Raw genomic sequence first — 15886 nt, forward strand, 5'->3', positions numbered from 1 at the left:
AAACAGTAAAAATCATAAACACATTAGGTATCGCCGGGTCCGAAAATGTCCGATCTATCAAAATATAATAACGGTTTTTCACTGTGTTTAACCCTGTAACGGAAAATAGCGTCCAAAGTAAAAAATGACATTTTTTGGCCATTTTGGAAAATATAAAAAAATTAATAAAAAGTGGTCAAAAGGTCACACAGTCCTAAAAATGATAGCAATGAAAACGCCATCAAAAGTTGCAAAAAATGACACCACCCACAGCTCCGTACACTAAAGTATGAAAAAGTTATTGGCGACAGAAGATGGCAAAATGTATGAAAACATTATAAAACCTATACAAATTTGGTATCCACGTGATCGTAGCAACCCAAAGAATAAAGTAGACATGTCATTTGGGGCACACAGTGAAAAACGTAATATCCAAGCCCACAAGAAAACGTCGCAAATGTGTTTTTTCACCATTTTCACTGCATTTGGAATGTTTTGCCCACTTCCCAGTACACGGTATGGAATATTAAATACCATCATTAAGAAATACAATTTGTTACACAGAAAACAAGCCCTGTATATGGAATAATAAAATGTTATGAATTTTTGAAGATGAGGAGCAAAAAATGGAAACTCAAAAACAAAACAAAATAGAAATATTTTAGAAACTGTATAATATACTGTGTTATACTGGAAATCACATTCAATTATTCTACAACATACTGGCAGTAAAATGTAATGTTTGGTGGAGAAAGCAGACTCCTTTCAAACACGTGCCATACATAAATGTATAAGTGTCCACATGAGGTTATCTTGATATAGTGTCTAATAAATAAAATAAAATATGGCTTTTCAGTGATTTCTCATATTGTCATTGTAGATGATGTTGCCCCTGAGGTGGTTATGTAATACGAAAAATATTTTCCCAACTTATTTATTCTATTAGGTTTGTGTATCTTGAGCTTCCAAATACAGCAAAAACTCCTTGTACTCGGTTACGCTGGTGGCAGCCTGTCTTCTCAGGAGAAGGATATGATCAGTGGGCCATTGATGATGTCATAATTCTATCAGAAAACCATAAACAAGTAATCCCTATTGCTTATCCAACATTACCACAAGTAAGTCTTTATTACATCTTGACTATTAAGTACACATGTAGAATTCTATTTAAAGCGCAGTCGTCATGTGAGATCATTTTTAATATTTTGCATGGGGGAACGTGGTGAACATTTATTTGAAATATATCTTATCAACAAATTCTGCTTGGCTTGTAAATAAAGAATCAAGCTACTCCCTTTCATAGAGATGTGTATTCCAGCCTGTACAGTGTGTGTCTATGGAGGATTCATGAATTCACACTTACTCTCCTTGTGTGTTTAAACAGCTCTTGCAGTGATAATTAACCCCTTGACTTTTAGCTTGATGTTTGAATATAGAGTAGCATACTGCAGCCAGGAATGGTTATCTGTGTAACAAACAGGATAGGAGAGAGATCTGTCTTCAATCCTTTAGACATATTTGCCATAGTTACTTTACAAACTAAGCAGAATTTCTTAATGAAGTATTTCAGAAAATGTTCACACCAAATCCCCCACACAACTTCAAAAATCATCTGAAATGACAATTAAGTAAGTTCTTTCCCTAAACCGTATTTTAAATTAGACTAAATCAGGACTATGGGGAAAGCATCAAGCCAAAACATAAGCATGTCAGTCCTATTCTGCTGTACATATCCCATTGTCAAGTTGCTGTTTTAAAAGGCTAAAACAAATATGAAGTTTTAACATATTGTTGTACTTTAGTGTTCTCTAATTATTCTGCATTGCATTATCCCTATAATTGTGATAAATATAATACCATGATGAAATAAACTGTGTAATTTTGAAATGCCTCTAATGCTTTTTATGACCCAGAGGGTGGGCAAAACATGCAAAAGTATTACAAATAAATAAATACTGGCAAAATAAAACAAAAAATGTAAAACCAGAATGTCACTGATAATGCAAACTGTGACAAGAAATATAAGACATCTATATTAAATTATTGTGAAAATCGATTTTAAAAATTATTTAAATGATAGTTAGTGAAAATTAATTTTTTTTTTTACGGTTTCCTAGTTATTTGTAAAAGGAATGAGGGGAAAAAGTTTAGTTCAAAACTGGATAGAATGTGCTTCTTGAACTTGTATCTTATTTTTGATCAATAAGGTCTTGACTTTAATATTTTCCTGTGTCTGTGTCTTTTATTTTTGAGAAAACATTACTGATTACAAAAATCTAAAAATACAATATAATAATTACACAATGAATACATGCTGAGGAATTAAACTCCAAATAAAACTCTGCCTTTGCCATTACCCTGCTTTTTTACCTGGTCACTTAAATAAGGCAACCATAATAAAACATTAGTAGATCATATGTCTCAGGATCTATGGCATATTTCATTTCAGAAAACAAGTATCATGTGGAAAGTAACACAAAACTCATTCCTATCAAATTAATCTATTCTTACTATTTATTACACAGAAACCCAAAATATAATGAAAGAAATCTGCATATTTGCTTAGTAAGGAAAAACGGTGGTCATTTTCCCATACTAGATCATATAGATATTTTTTATGTTTTTTCTGTCTGACATTTTATTGTGATGAGTATTATACAGTTTAGATGGGAAATATATAAATATATTTGTATTCTCTTTTCAATTAGAATTTTTATGAAAAGCCTGCCTTTGACTATCCAATGAATCAACTGAGTGTTTGGCTAATGGTGGCTAATGAAGGAATGGTTAAAAATGAAAGTTTTTGCTCTGTTACCTCCTCTGCAATGATATTCGGAAAATCAGATGGTGATCGATTTGCTGTTACTCGGGACCTTACTTTGAAACCAGGATATGTCCTACAGTTCAAGGTATTTGAGAAGTGTTTGTTTTCAGATGGAATAAAATTGTAGTGCAAACTATATAGCATGTATAATACTTAGAAGCCTCTTTTTTAATTTGTTAAAAAACTTTTTTAATAAAGTGTATTCATTAACAGAAAGTACCAGACAGCAGACCCATCAAAGATACCAAGCTCTTAGAGTGAAAAGCATGTTTGAGTGTATTAAAAACCTAGAACAAAACATTCGGGAATGATTTTTACTGTTAAATAAGTAATCATTTCAATATACAGGCAGTCCCCGGGTTACATACAAGATAGGTTCTGTAGGTTTGTTCTTAAGTTGAGTTTGTATGTAAGTGGTAACTGTATACTTTATTACTGTAACCCCAGTCAAACTTTTTTTGGTCTCTGTGACAATTGGATTTTAAAAACGTTGGGTTGTCATAAGAACCAGGATTAATAATACATCTTAATTGCAGATGCCTTTGATAACTGTTATAGCTGTTTATTGTAGCATGGGGCTAAAATACAGTAAATTACCAAAATCCAGATACAGTTTGTAACTAGGGGTCGTATGTAAATCAGGTGTTCTTAAGTAGGGGACCGCCTATATACAGTTACCTGCAGTAACATCAGGTCCCACTTTTGAGTAGCTTATTTTCCTCCCATCAGTGCTTCCTAAAATTGAATTTTCTTATCTTATCTTATCACTTGGGATAAATTATGTAAATTGAGGTACTTTACTTCTAGGATATGTCACTCATTTCATGAACATACAAGATATAAGTTGACATGGGTTAAAAATTCCTTAAGTCATAAGTTTGAGCTGATCATTGCAGCCTGAGACTGAAGTTAAACATTCAAAGAGATTCACCAGAGGTCACAGTAAACAGAGAGGTCCGTCTGTAACAAAAGATTGGGTATTCTTAAGTCGGGGACTGCCTGTACTGTAGATGGATTGGATGGCTTAAGATAAAATACAAATATAAAGTCTAGGCAACCAGTCTTTTTCTGCAACGGATTTATCACTGTGATGATGAATTCTGGTGCAGCATTAGACGGTCTATTCCTACTTTAGATATACGTTTAGTTGGTCTACGCTGTGAGCCAGAATTATGGGCAGATGGACAATTTCCCACAAGCCACGCCACTTACTCATAAAGCCATTTCAGAAGACCACGCCCCCTTAGTCAGACAAGTTGGAAAAGTGCCAAATAAAAGTCTAAAACAGTGATGGCGAACCTTTTAGAGACCGAGTGCCCAAACTACAACAAAGACCCGATAATTTATCGCAAAGTGCCATCACAGAAATGTAATTTGTGATTTATACTCCCTTCTCTGTCACAGTTTTCATTGATACCGGCACCTGAGGACACTAATAAAGCAGAAAATAGTTCCAGGTACAGCTGTCACTTTAAAATATCTCTGTGCACAGCAAGTCCTGGGATGTCTGGGACTGCAGGAAGATACCTGGAGTCATCTCTGGTGATGGCCTGAGTGCCCACAGAAAGGGCTCCGAGTGCCACCTCTGGCACCAGTGCCATAGGTTAGCCATCACTGGTCTAAAAGCTTAGATTGAATTGTGGCGCAAGTACATTAATAAATTCCCCCCATAGTGTTAGTGCAATTTTTTATTGTAAAAAAAAACGTATAAGCAATAGAAATTCCCTTTCCATCAGCTGTTTTATGTGATTTTATGTGGGAATTTGAAGAGGACCTGTCACCCATAAAAAACGCTTACTAAAGTAAGCAGCTCCTAGCACAACCCCATTTTTAGCAGTGATAAACTGCTAGCTTTATCAGAACTCTCTGATAAAACTAGCAGACTCTGCTGTACAGTACAATAGGAATGACAGACCATGCTCGAATCGGTGTGGCGTATTCATGAGGGGGCGGATCCAGCAGGTGGTGACGCTGCATGAAGCCCGGCAGTCACCGCCGCCCTGTGGAGTGGGAGGAGCGGTCCGGGGAAGAAGCAGCGCCTTGAACCGCCCCCTCATGAATATGCAGGACCACTTTGAGTGCGGTCTCGAGTTCCTATTGTACTGTGCGGCAGTGACTGCTTACTTTTATTGGGGGGTTCCAATAAAGCTAGCAGTCTATCACTGCTAAAAATTGGGTAGTGCTAGGAGATGCTTACTGTAGTAACCAGGTAAACAGGTCCTCTTTAAGGTGAGAAATGTTGTTTAGCCAGTTATAAATGCTGAGTTATGGGAGATCATAATTTTTTTTAATAATTTACCAAATTATTTGTCTTTTATAACTTCCTATATTCTGGTTGTTTAGTACAGTTGAATTTCCTATTTGTGTAAATATCAAAATAGGACAAAGTAATTAACCCCTTAATGACCGCCCTATTGGCTTTTTACTTCTTCTGACGTGTACGCCTTTCTACGGCGGCGCGTCAGAAGAAGATTTCGGGACACCGGGTCTCGCTGCTGACGGTGTCAGGCTGTGATCTTACAGCCCAGACCCGGCACTAACACCTGGGATCGGAAAAACTCTGATCCCGGGTGTTTAAACCCTTACACGCCGCGGTCAAGCATGACCGCAGCGTGTAAGCGTGTCCCGTGTGGATCGGACCCCCCCGGTGTGCTTACCGGGGGATCCGATCCCTCCTGCCGCAGCCCCGGGTTCCAACGAGTGACCCGGGGCTTCCGGCTCCTCTACCTGCCGGGTTCTGCCTTCCTGGCAGGACCCGGCTGTATGTAACTGAGCATGCGCAGCATGCTCAGTTACTTTCACTATACACTGCAATACAAGTGTATTGCAGTGTAAAGGCTTGAATAAGCGATCGGACGATCACTTGTTCAAGCCAAGATGTAGAAAATGTAAAAAAGTAAAAAAAAAATGATGAAATCATTTTATTATATAATTAAATAAATAAATAAAATAAAAGTCCCATAATCTCCCCAGTTACACATGAAATGCAAATAAAGTATGTAAAACACAAAAACACGTACATATTTGGTATCACCGCGTCCGTATTAATCTGTACAATAAATCTAAATCAATCTTGAACCTGCTCGGTGAACAACGTAAAAAATAAAACTCGAAAAACTAACCGTAATATACAATTTTTCATCAAACACCATCAGAAAAAATTATCTATACATTGTATCTCATCCCGTAAAAAAAAAAACCCTCATATGTTTGCATTACCAAAAAAAATAAAAATTTATAGGTTGTACAATGTGACAATACAAATCTGCTGTGAATGGCGCCTCCATTCATTCTATACTCGGCCGTGCGCCCGTTCAGAAGTTTACCACCACATATGGGGTATCAGTACACTCGGGAGGAATTGGGCATCAAACGTTGCAGTGCGTTTCATCATTTAATTTATTCTGAAACTGTCAGTTTGGCCTAAATGAATGTATTTTCCAAAAAAATTCCATAGTTTCTAAATCACAGGTCCATATTGTTTTAACCCATGTGAAACACTTAAAGGGTTAATGGACTTAATAGAAGTTGTTTTACATACGTTGAGGGGTGAAGTTTCTATAGTGGGGTAATTTATGTGGTTTTACTATTATTTAGGCCTTTCAAAGTCACTTGAAAGCTGAGTTGTCCCTCAAAATGTGAGTTTTGGCAATTTTCATGAAAATGAGAAAAATTGCACCTAAAGTTCTGCACCTCACAACATCCTAGAAAAATGAGAGGATGCATAAAATATCATCCCAACATAAAGCATATATTCCGTAATTGTTAATTATCAAGCTTTTTGGGTAGTTTTACTTCCTGTCTGGAAAGCAGAATATTTCAAACTTGGAAAATGAAGAATTTTTACAAACTTTTGCCAAATTTTAACTTTTTTTCAGAACGAATCGCAAAACTTATCACTTAAATCACTTTATCACTTAACTAACATGAAGTACAATGTATCACGAGAAAACATTCTCAAAATCACCAGGATATGTTAAAGCGTTCCGAAGTTATAACCAATTATCGTGAGACATGTCAGATTTGAAAAATCGAGTCTGGTCATTGAGCTGAAAACTAGTGTCGGTGATAAGGGGTTAAGAACTTCTCTTAAGATGTTGGCATTCATTTCCCTGTGTTATTGACACAGTTTTGTGAGTAGCTTTGCAAAATCTGAAGTTTTTGCGTTGTATACATGAGTAAGGCTGAATACTTCACTTTTAAGAAAAAGATAAAGGGGAACATAAATATGACCAAGCTTAGTGATTCTAATAACCTTTCATTGCTGTATGTAACCACATACATATCCAAACATATCAAATGATTAATCCATTGACATACCAGAAGCAACCTCTGCATCAGCCAATCTCATGTTTTAAGATGTGGCAGATAAAGCTATTTTTCAGATATCAAAACAATATGATTGTGTAATCTGCCAAAGAAGAATCATATATGCACTTTAGACTGTCTGTAGTTTTGACTTTACTGTACATGTTTGCAAAAAAAATTTTTATACATGTAAAGCTAAAATTGTACTTTATTTGGTTATGCAAGCTGTTGTCTCTAAACCCTAATAAAAATTTTATCAAGTTTATAATGAATTCCCATTTGTGAATTTCCAGGGGTATACAGCAATATAATTTTAATGAGCTAGCCACCACTACATGTTCCTTACATAATTGGTGAATACAGATGATGAATAATTTACAAGGGGAATTATTAAAGAGATCAGATGTTTACAGGGGAGCCTTCAAAGATCATTTCCTTAGTTCTATAAATAGGAAAGCATGCTTAGAAAGGAACTTTAAATAGGAACTGCTGAGCCAGTATATTGGGTTTAAGAAATAGCTCTCTAATTTATACTCTTAAGGATTTATCTTACAATAACAACTGTTACCTTTTATCTATATTGAAATGAACATGAAGTTGGGTGAGAATGCTAATTTGTACGTAATAAGTTTTGATCGCAGGCCAGTTTTGCAAGTTTTTCCACCTACAGAAAATGGAGAGGTCTGTAATGTTTATCCCATGTACACTTCAACTGTAAGAAAGTGTACAAAATACAGAAAATCCCATTGTCTGCATTTTACATATTCCTTGTGCATTTTATTGCATGAAATAACTATTTGATACAATAGAAAGCAGAACTTAAAGAGGTATTCCCATCAAGACAAATTCTTAAATATACTCAAAATAGCACATTATCTAATTCACTGTTATTAACAAAAAATATTGCATTTCACAGATATAATTCCAACCTGTCTCTATATATGGTATATACATATTTGGTTGCCCCGAGATCTGACTGTAAATTTTTATGATTGGCCATGGCAGATTATTCTCATAAATTGCTTCTCCTGTCTGCTCAATGCAGCATGATCTCTGCCTCAAGCAGCATAGTATACAGAGCTGACAGTGTTTGTTATAGCTGAGATGTAGCGGCGCTGATGGATCTCATCATCTCTCATCTCTGATCTCATCTCTGATCTGTCTCATATTTCTTTTTCTATGGGCTGGATACTAGTGAAATTTTCAGAAGCTAAATAATAGTGTAGGTAAACTGTACCCTGATTATCTAAGCACCTTGTCATCGCACTAGAGGGATCATAAAGTGTTTGCTTACAGAGTTCCAGTCCATACTCTAGAATTTTACACTGTCTATCAGTCAGTCACTTAGTAGTTATAGGAACTAAAACAGCAATAAAACTATAAAATTGTAAAAATTGTAAAGTAAGGGGTTAAAAAATTTTTATTTCAAATTTGAGAACTTTCTTTCAAGGGCAAATCCCTTTAATATTTTATACAGAATCTTTTGTTTGCAATTAGAGATCAGAGGTGAGATGTTTTCTGTAGTTCTTCACCAAGTTTGCACACATTGCATAAGGGATCAGGGCAAACTTCTCAATACAGATCTTATCCAGATCTTTTAGGTTTTACAGCTGTGGCAGTGTTGTGTTTCAGCTCCCTTCAAAGATATTCAGTTGGGCTAGGCCAATCCAAGACCTTGAAAAGCTCCTTAGTTGCTGTGGCAGTGTGTTTCAGGTCATGCTGGATGACCCAGCTATGACCCATCTTCAATGGTCTTACTCATGGAAGGAGGTTGATGAACAAAATTTTGCAATACAGGGCCTCACCAATCCAAGAGGTTTCAACCTCCTATGCTTTGCTACAAACAATAGTGAGTGTAGTTTGATTTCTATCTCATCTGACCACATTACCTTCTCCTATGTCTTCTCTGTATTATCCAGATGGCCATTGATGAATCTCAAATGGACATGGCCATGTGCTGGAGTGAGTAGGGGAAATTTGCATGCCTTGAAGGATTTTATTCCATGATGTCTGTCAGGCAAATCATACCAGAATCCCTACTACGAGTGCTCTTGCGACCCTGGTCGCGGGCACACCCATGCCCCCATTTCCCCCCAAGTGCGGCAGCAGCAGATCTCCTTATCTGTCCTCGTTCCCTCGTCTCGGGCGCTGGCTATTCCTTAATATAATAAATAGCCGGCCCCTTCCTACATACCCCACCGGATCTTTGTGCTTCCATTCCTCAAAGAGAGCTGTATTCCAAACAATGTGCGCTTATCCTGTTTTCCCGTTGACCTTGATTCTGTTCCTGACCTCGCTTCTCCCCTGCCTGCCCTGATCTCCTGCTCTGCTACTGACTACAATACCGTGCTTCCTGTCCCCGACTACGATTCTGTTCTATGACTCTGTACTTCGCCTTGGCCACCACCGCAGACAAAGTCGCTCCTGTAGAGCAACCTGATAGTACCAGGCCGTAGCAAGTCCAACCTGCTTTTTTCGGCAGGCTCTGGTGAAAACCGGGTGCCACTTAGAATCCGCTCCCAGGTGTTGGCTTACGTCATCGTCCGCGGTGTTACAGTGGGTCCAATTCCCGTGATCCTGACAATCTTCAAACGAAACACTCACCACCCAGGGGACGCACAACCACACTTTGCACACCCAGCTTTCTGCTTCCGTGTCTATGGAATATTCCTGCAACAGTCACTTTACTCACTGATTGTCACAGTCTATGGGGATTAGTCCCTTGGGATTAAGTAAGTGGACTCCCTGGGCCACCGCGGGAGATAACAACCTTAGCCGCACCTGGGAGCAGAGTCTAAGTGAACTCCTGGTCTTCGCCAGAGCCCGCCGCAAAGCGGGATGGTCTTACTGCGACAGGAGTCACCAGGTCGCTCCGCGGGTGCGACTAGGCCCACGGTGGCAGCCAAGGTAGGGACACGGGGGCCACGGGCAGGCAGGCAGGACCACGGGAAGGCCGGCAGGCAGGACCACGGGAAGGCAGGCAGGCAGGACCACGGGAAGGCAGGCAGGCAGGACCACGGGAAGGCCGGCAGGCAAGAACACGGGAAGGCAGGACCACGGGAAGGAAGGCAGGCAGGACCACGGGAAGGCAGGACCACGGGAAGGCAGGCAGGCTGGCAGGACCTCGGATGGCTGGCAGGACCTCAGATGGCTGGCAAGACCAAGGATGGCTGGCAGGACCACGGATGGCTGGCAGGACCACGGATGGCTGGCAGGACCTCGGATGGCTGGCAGGACCTCGGATGGCTGCTGGAATACCGGAGCGCCACAGGATACCAGGACCGCCACAGGATACCAGGACCGCCACAGGATAACAGGACCGCCACCGGATACCAGGACCGCCACCGGATACCAGGACCGCCACAGGATACCAGGACCGCCACAGGATAACAGGACCGCCACAGGATAACAAGACCGCCACAGGATAACAGGACTGCCACAAGATAACAGGACCGCCACAGGATAACACAGAACAAGGGAAAACAGGAAAACAGGAACACGGGAACACCACGGAACATGGGAATCACAGAATCCACAGAGGCGTCTGGAAACGCTCGGGAACACGGAGGGCCAGCGCTAATAAGGAGGACGCTGGTCCTTTAAATACTTGAAGAGGCAGGAGTGTGCGGCCGGGAAGGAAGGAGACGCGCGGACCACACACCGGGACCAGAGCGGTGCCAGGAGCTTGGGGAGGTGAGTGACACAGCAGGACACGGGTGCCCGTGACAGTAACCCCCCCCCCTTTAGGGCCCCTCTTCTCTTCTTCTTCAGCCCACTGCTCTTCTTTCTTCGCCTCCTCCAATTCTTCTTGGTGATGAGACACCTTAGGAGGAGAGCAGTCACAGAGAAGATTTGGGAAGTCGCTGGCTGGGTCGGCTCTAGGCGCTCTGGAGCGGCCTCAGGGGAAGCCGGTGGAGGCTCTGGAGCGGCCTCAGGGGAGGCCGGTGAAGGCTCTGGAGCGGCCTCAGGGGAGGCCAGTGGAGGCTCTGGAACGACCTCAGGGGAGGCCGGTGGAGGCTCTGGAGCGGCCTCAGTGGAGGCCGGTGGAGGCTCTGGAGCGGCCTCAGGGGAGGCCGGTGGAGGCTCTGGAGCGGCCTCAGGGGAGGCCGGTGGAGGCTCTGGAGCGGCCTCAGGGGAGGCCGGTGGAGGCTCTGGAGCGGCCTCAGGGGAGGCCGGTGGAGGCTCTGGAGCAGCCTCAGGGGAGGCCGGTAGAGGCTCTGGAGCGGCCTCAGGGGAGGCCGGTGGAGGCTCTGGAGCGGCCTCATGGGAGGCCGGTGGAGGCTCTGGAGTGGCCTCAGGGGGGGCCGGTGGAGGCTCTGGACCGGCCTCAGGGGAGGCCGGTGGAGGCTCTGGAGCGGCCTCAGGGGAGGGCAGTGGAGGCTCTGGAGCAGCCTCAGGGGAGGACGGAGCAACACTGGCAAGCTGCGGAGTCTGGGGCGCCTCTGGAGCAGCTGCGGGGAGCTGCGGAGCCACTGGAGCAACCAGGGGGAGCTGCAGAGCCACTGGAGCAGCTGCGGGGAGCTGCGGAGCCACTGGAGCAGCTGCGGGGAGCTGCGGAACCACTGGAGCAGCTGCGGGGAGCTGCAGAGCCACTGGAGCAGCTGCGGGGAGCTGCAGAGCCACTGGAGCAGCTGTGGGAAGCTGCGGAGACACTGGAGCAGCTGCGGGGAGCTGTGGAGCCACTGGAGCAGCACTGGCAAGCTGCGGAGCCACTGGAGCAGCTACGGGGAGCTGCGGAGCCACAGGAGCATCTGAGGGGAGCTGCGGAGCCACTGGATCAGCTGCGGTGAGCTGCGGAGCCACTGGAGCAGCTGCGGGGAGCTGCTGAGCCACTGGAGCAGCTGCCTTGAGCTGCGGAGTCACTGGAGCAGCTGCGGGGAGCTGTGGAGTCACTGGAGCAGCTGCGGGGAGCTGCAGAGCCACTGGAGCAGCTGCAGGGAGCTGCGGAGCCACTGGAGCAGCTGCGGGGAGCTGCGAAGGCTTGGGTACTGCTGGAGCAGCTCTGGGAAGCTGCAGAGACACTGGAGCAGCTGCGGGGATGCTGTCGAGACACTGGAGTAGCTGCGGGAAGCTGCAAAGGCTTGGTTACCGCTGGAGCAGCTCTAGGAAGCTGCGGAGACTCTGGAGCAGCTGCGGGAAGCTGCGGAGACACTGGAGCAGCTGCAGGAAGCTGCGGAGTCACTGGAGCAGCTCTGGGAAGCTGCGGAGTCATGGGAGCAGCTCTGGGAAGCTGCGCAGGCTTGGGCACTGCTGGTGCAGCTCTGGGAAACTGCGGAGGCTTGGGCACCGCTGGTGCAGCTCTGGGAAGCTGCGGAGGCTTGAGCGCCGCTGGTACAGCTCTGGGAAGCTGTGGAAGCTTGGGCGCCGCTGGTGCAGCTCTGGGAAGCTGCGGAGACACTGGAGAAACCGGAACCATGCAGGACAGATGAGGTGGTCGAACTTGAGGTGGTTCAAATCTGGACTGGATTTTTGCCAGGAACTTGGTATGGGTAACCATGTCCGGGTCACCACTATCCCATAGAGGAGTAGCCCAGTCCAGCGCCTTTCCAGTGAGCAAAGAAAAAACGCATGCCAACTTAAAGCGTTCGGGGGTGGACTGGGAGGACGTCAATTTGATGTGCAACGAGCACTGGACAACAAAACTCCTGCAAAAATTGGGGTTGCCATCAAATTTGTTTGGCATCAAAAATCTGTTCCAGAGTTCGCTGCCGAAAAACATGGCTGGGGGACAGAAGAAACAGGAGGAGTCACAGGAGCCTGCTGCTGGGAGGCAATAATCCGCAGGGTGTCAGCAAGTTTGTCCAACAGTTCTTTTTGCGCAGCAATCTCTTGGGACTGCTGGGCAATAGTGCTGGGAAGGTCACCCAGAAGCAGGTATGGATCCTTGACAATGTCCATGGCTTTGGCAGAGATCATGACCTTGGCGGAGTCCATGGCCGGATCTTACTGTCACAGTCTATGGGGATTAGTCCCTTGGGATTAAGTAAGTGGACTCCCTGGGCCACCGCGGGAGATAACAACCTTAGCCGCACCCGGGAGCGGAGTCTAAGTGAACTCCTGGTCTACGCCAGAGCCTGCCGCAAAGCGGGATGGTCTTGCTGCGGCAGGAGTCACCAGGTCGCTCCGCGGGTGCAACTAGGCCCACGGTGGCAGCCAAGGTAGGGACACGGGGGCCACGGGCAGGCAGGCAGGACCATGGGAAGGCAGGCAGGACCACGGGAAGGCAGGCAGGACCACGGGAAGGAAGGCAGGCAGGACCACGGAAAGCCAGGACCACGGGAAGGCAGGACCACGGGAAGGCAGGCAGGCTGGCAGGACCTCGGATGGCTGGCAGGACCTCGGATGGCTGGCAGGACCTCAGATGGCTGGCAGGACCTCAGATGGCTGGCAGGACCTCGGATGGCTGGCAGGACCTCGGATGGCTGGCAGGACCTCGGATGGCTGGCACGACCTCGGATGGCTGCTGGAATACCGGAGCGCCACAGGATACCAGGACCGCCACAGGATACCAGGACCGCCACAGGATACCAGGACTGCCACAGGATACCAGGACCGCCACAGGATAACAGGACCGCCACAGGATAACAAGACCGCCACAGGATAACAGGACCGCCACAGGATAACAGGACCGCCACAGCATAACACAGAACAAGGGAACACAGGAAACCAGGAACACGGGAACACCACGGAACATGGGAATCACAGAATCCACAGAGGCGTCTGGAAACGCTCGGGAACACGGAGGGCGTTCTCTTCAGTAACAGGACATGAAGATCCGGCAGGGGATGCTGGGAGTAGCCAGGCTATATAGCCGAGCTGGTAATGCCCGCACTAATAAGGAGGACGCTGGCCCTTTAAATACTTGAAGAGCAGCGGGAGCGTGTGGCCGGGAAGGAAGGAGACGCGCGGACCACACGCCGAGACATGGATCGTGGGGTCACCTGTGACACTGATACAGACACAAGCTTATTCCACAATGCCAATTTTATATGCAAAGGCACAATGCTTATATTTTACAAACAATAATAAAATAGCCAGTGGTCATGTGACCGGCAGCTCTGAAACAGTTAAGCAAACCCAGTACAGCTCTGTCCTTGAAATTTGCCCCAACCGGGGTCAATTTCCCCTGTAACAGAGGAAACCTTGTAAAGAAAATAAATAAATCAAAACTATATAAAGATTTCCCCCACACACACATAAAATATTAATCAATATATAGAAATAAACATAAATATTTCCCAACAAAAATGTTTAAAATCCCACGCTACACTCCATAGTGACCTTGTATTATCTATCGAAATGGCCGTCACACACTAGGGAATTAATTCTTTTTTTTTTTTAAACTGTAAATTTTTATTTAGAAAATGTTTAAACATAGAATAAAACACAATATAAAACAGGGGGTAATGCATGCATTGCTTGATGAATCGTACATTCTTCTGCATTTGCAGTGTAGAGAGCAGTAAATAAGAGGTATATGTATATTCAAGTACAAGAGCTTTGAGTAGAGGACATGCCTGTAATCTGTGCCTTTACACCTTAAACTAAATAAAGCTGCTACATTATGCCATATGTCTCCAGTATTTCCTTAATTGTAGTAATGCTACAACACCCACTTCAAAGGATGAATAACCGGCATAACACATTAGACAAGACACACTACACACACTCGGTAAGGTAGGACCCGTGGGGGGGGGGGAAGAGACGCATTGTTAGTGGTGCAATGGTGGTGTATCATTCACACCCGGGGAGGACCCACCGCATCTACAAATCATTGAGTACACAAAAGTAGTTCTAAGGTTCCCATACCTTCTGGTAGGAGTCAACTGTATTATTGAGGGAGGCCGTTAGTTTTTCTAGGGAGCACATCTCTTTCAACCGAGCGAATAGTTCTGATTCTGCTGGGGGTGCACTCTGCTTCCATGTCCTTGCTATCAGGCATTTGGATGCTGTGCAAAGACTTAAAAAGAAACTAGAAAGATGTTTTCTCAAATTGCATGGGGGGACATTGAGGAGATATTGCATGGGGTCTAACGGGATGACACTACCAAACAACTCCCCAGTGAGAGCTTCTATTCGTTGCCAAAATGGGGTTATAAGTGGGCATGTCCAGAAGATATGGAACAATGTGCCTACCTCAGTATGACACCTCCAGCAGGCATCTGGAACCATTGGATTCAGCTTGTGTAGCAGTGCTGGAGTATGATACCAGTGCATTTGCACCTTGTATTGGGATTCTTTATAAGTGGTACAAATGGACGATTTGGCTGTTCTGCTCCATATAATTTGCCACGTCTCTGTCGAGATTTTTTTGTTGAGGTACCCTTCCCATTTTGTCATATATTTGTGTGTTAGTGGGGCATCACCTGTTGGGGTGCATAATATTTGGTATATTCTAGAGATCGTCCCTTTGACTGAGGTACCTAATTTGCATAGTTGTTCAAATTCAGTAGGTTTAGAAACCTTAGTAGATCCAAATAAACTGGTTATATAATGCTTCACCTGGAGGTAGTGGTACCACTCATCCTTATGAAGGGACCGCTCACTTGATAGATAGGTAGAGGGCCTTAGCTCCAGCGTGAGTGGATCCACCATAGCTGCCAGATGAAACACTCCTGCCTTGGTCCATCTCTGGACCATATTTGCCATCAAGCTGTCAGGGATGTCCAGATTATAGAGGACTGACATCAATGGTGGGCTGCTGGAAGACAAGTTAAAGCGCTTTTTACACACCTGTCAAACCGCTAGTGTAAGTGCTATGGGACCTAATAAAGA

At 44.5% G+C, this 15886-nt stretch overlaps 1 protein-coding gene across 4 annotated transcripts in view; it reads left to right on the top strand.

Moving 5' to 3' along the window:
- Positions 1-15886, top strand: part of RELN (reelin) — a 510672-nt gene that overhangs the window by 321155 nt on the left and 173631 nt on the right. For all 4 annotated transcript variants that reach the window (XM_072147208.1, XM_072147209.1, XM_072147211.1 and 1 more), the window contains exons 26-27: positions 926-1097; positions 2688-2888. In XM_072147208.1, the coding sequence (XP_072003309.1) occupies positions 926-1097; positions 2688-2888 (373 nt within the window). The remainder of the gene's footprint in view (positions 1-925; positions 1098-2687; positions 2889-15886) is intronic.

This window comes from Engystomops pustulosus, chromosome 4 (assembly GCF_040894005.1).
Source record: "Engystomops pustulosus chromosome 4, aEngPut4.maternal, whole genome shotgun sequence".
NCBI classification, from domain to species: domain Eukaryota; kingdom Metazoa; phylum Chordata; class Amphibia; order Anura; family Leptodactylidae; genus Engystomops; species Engystomops pustulosus.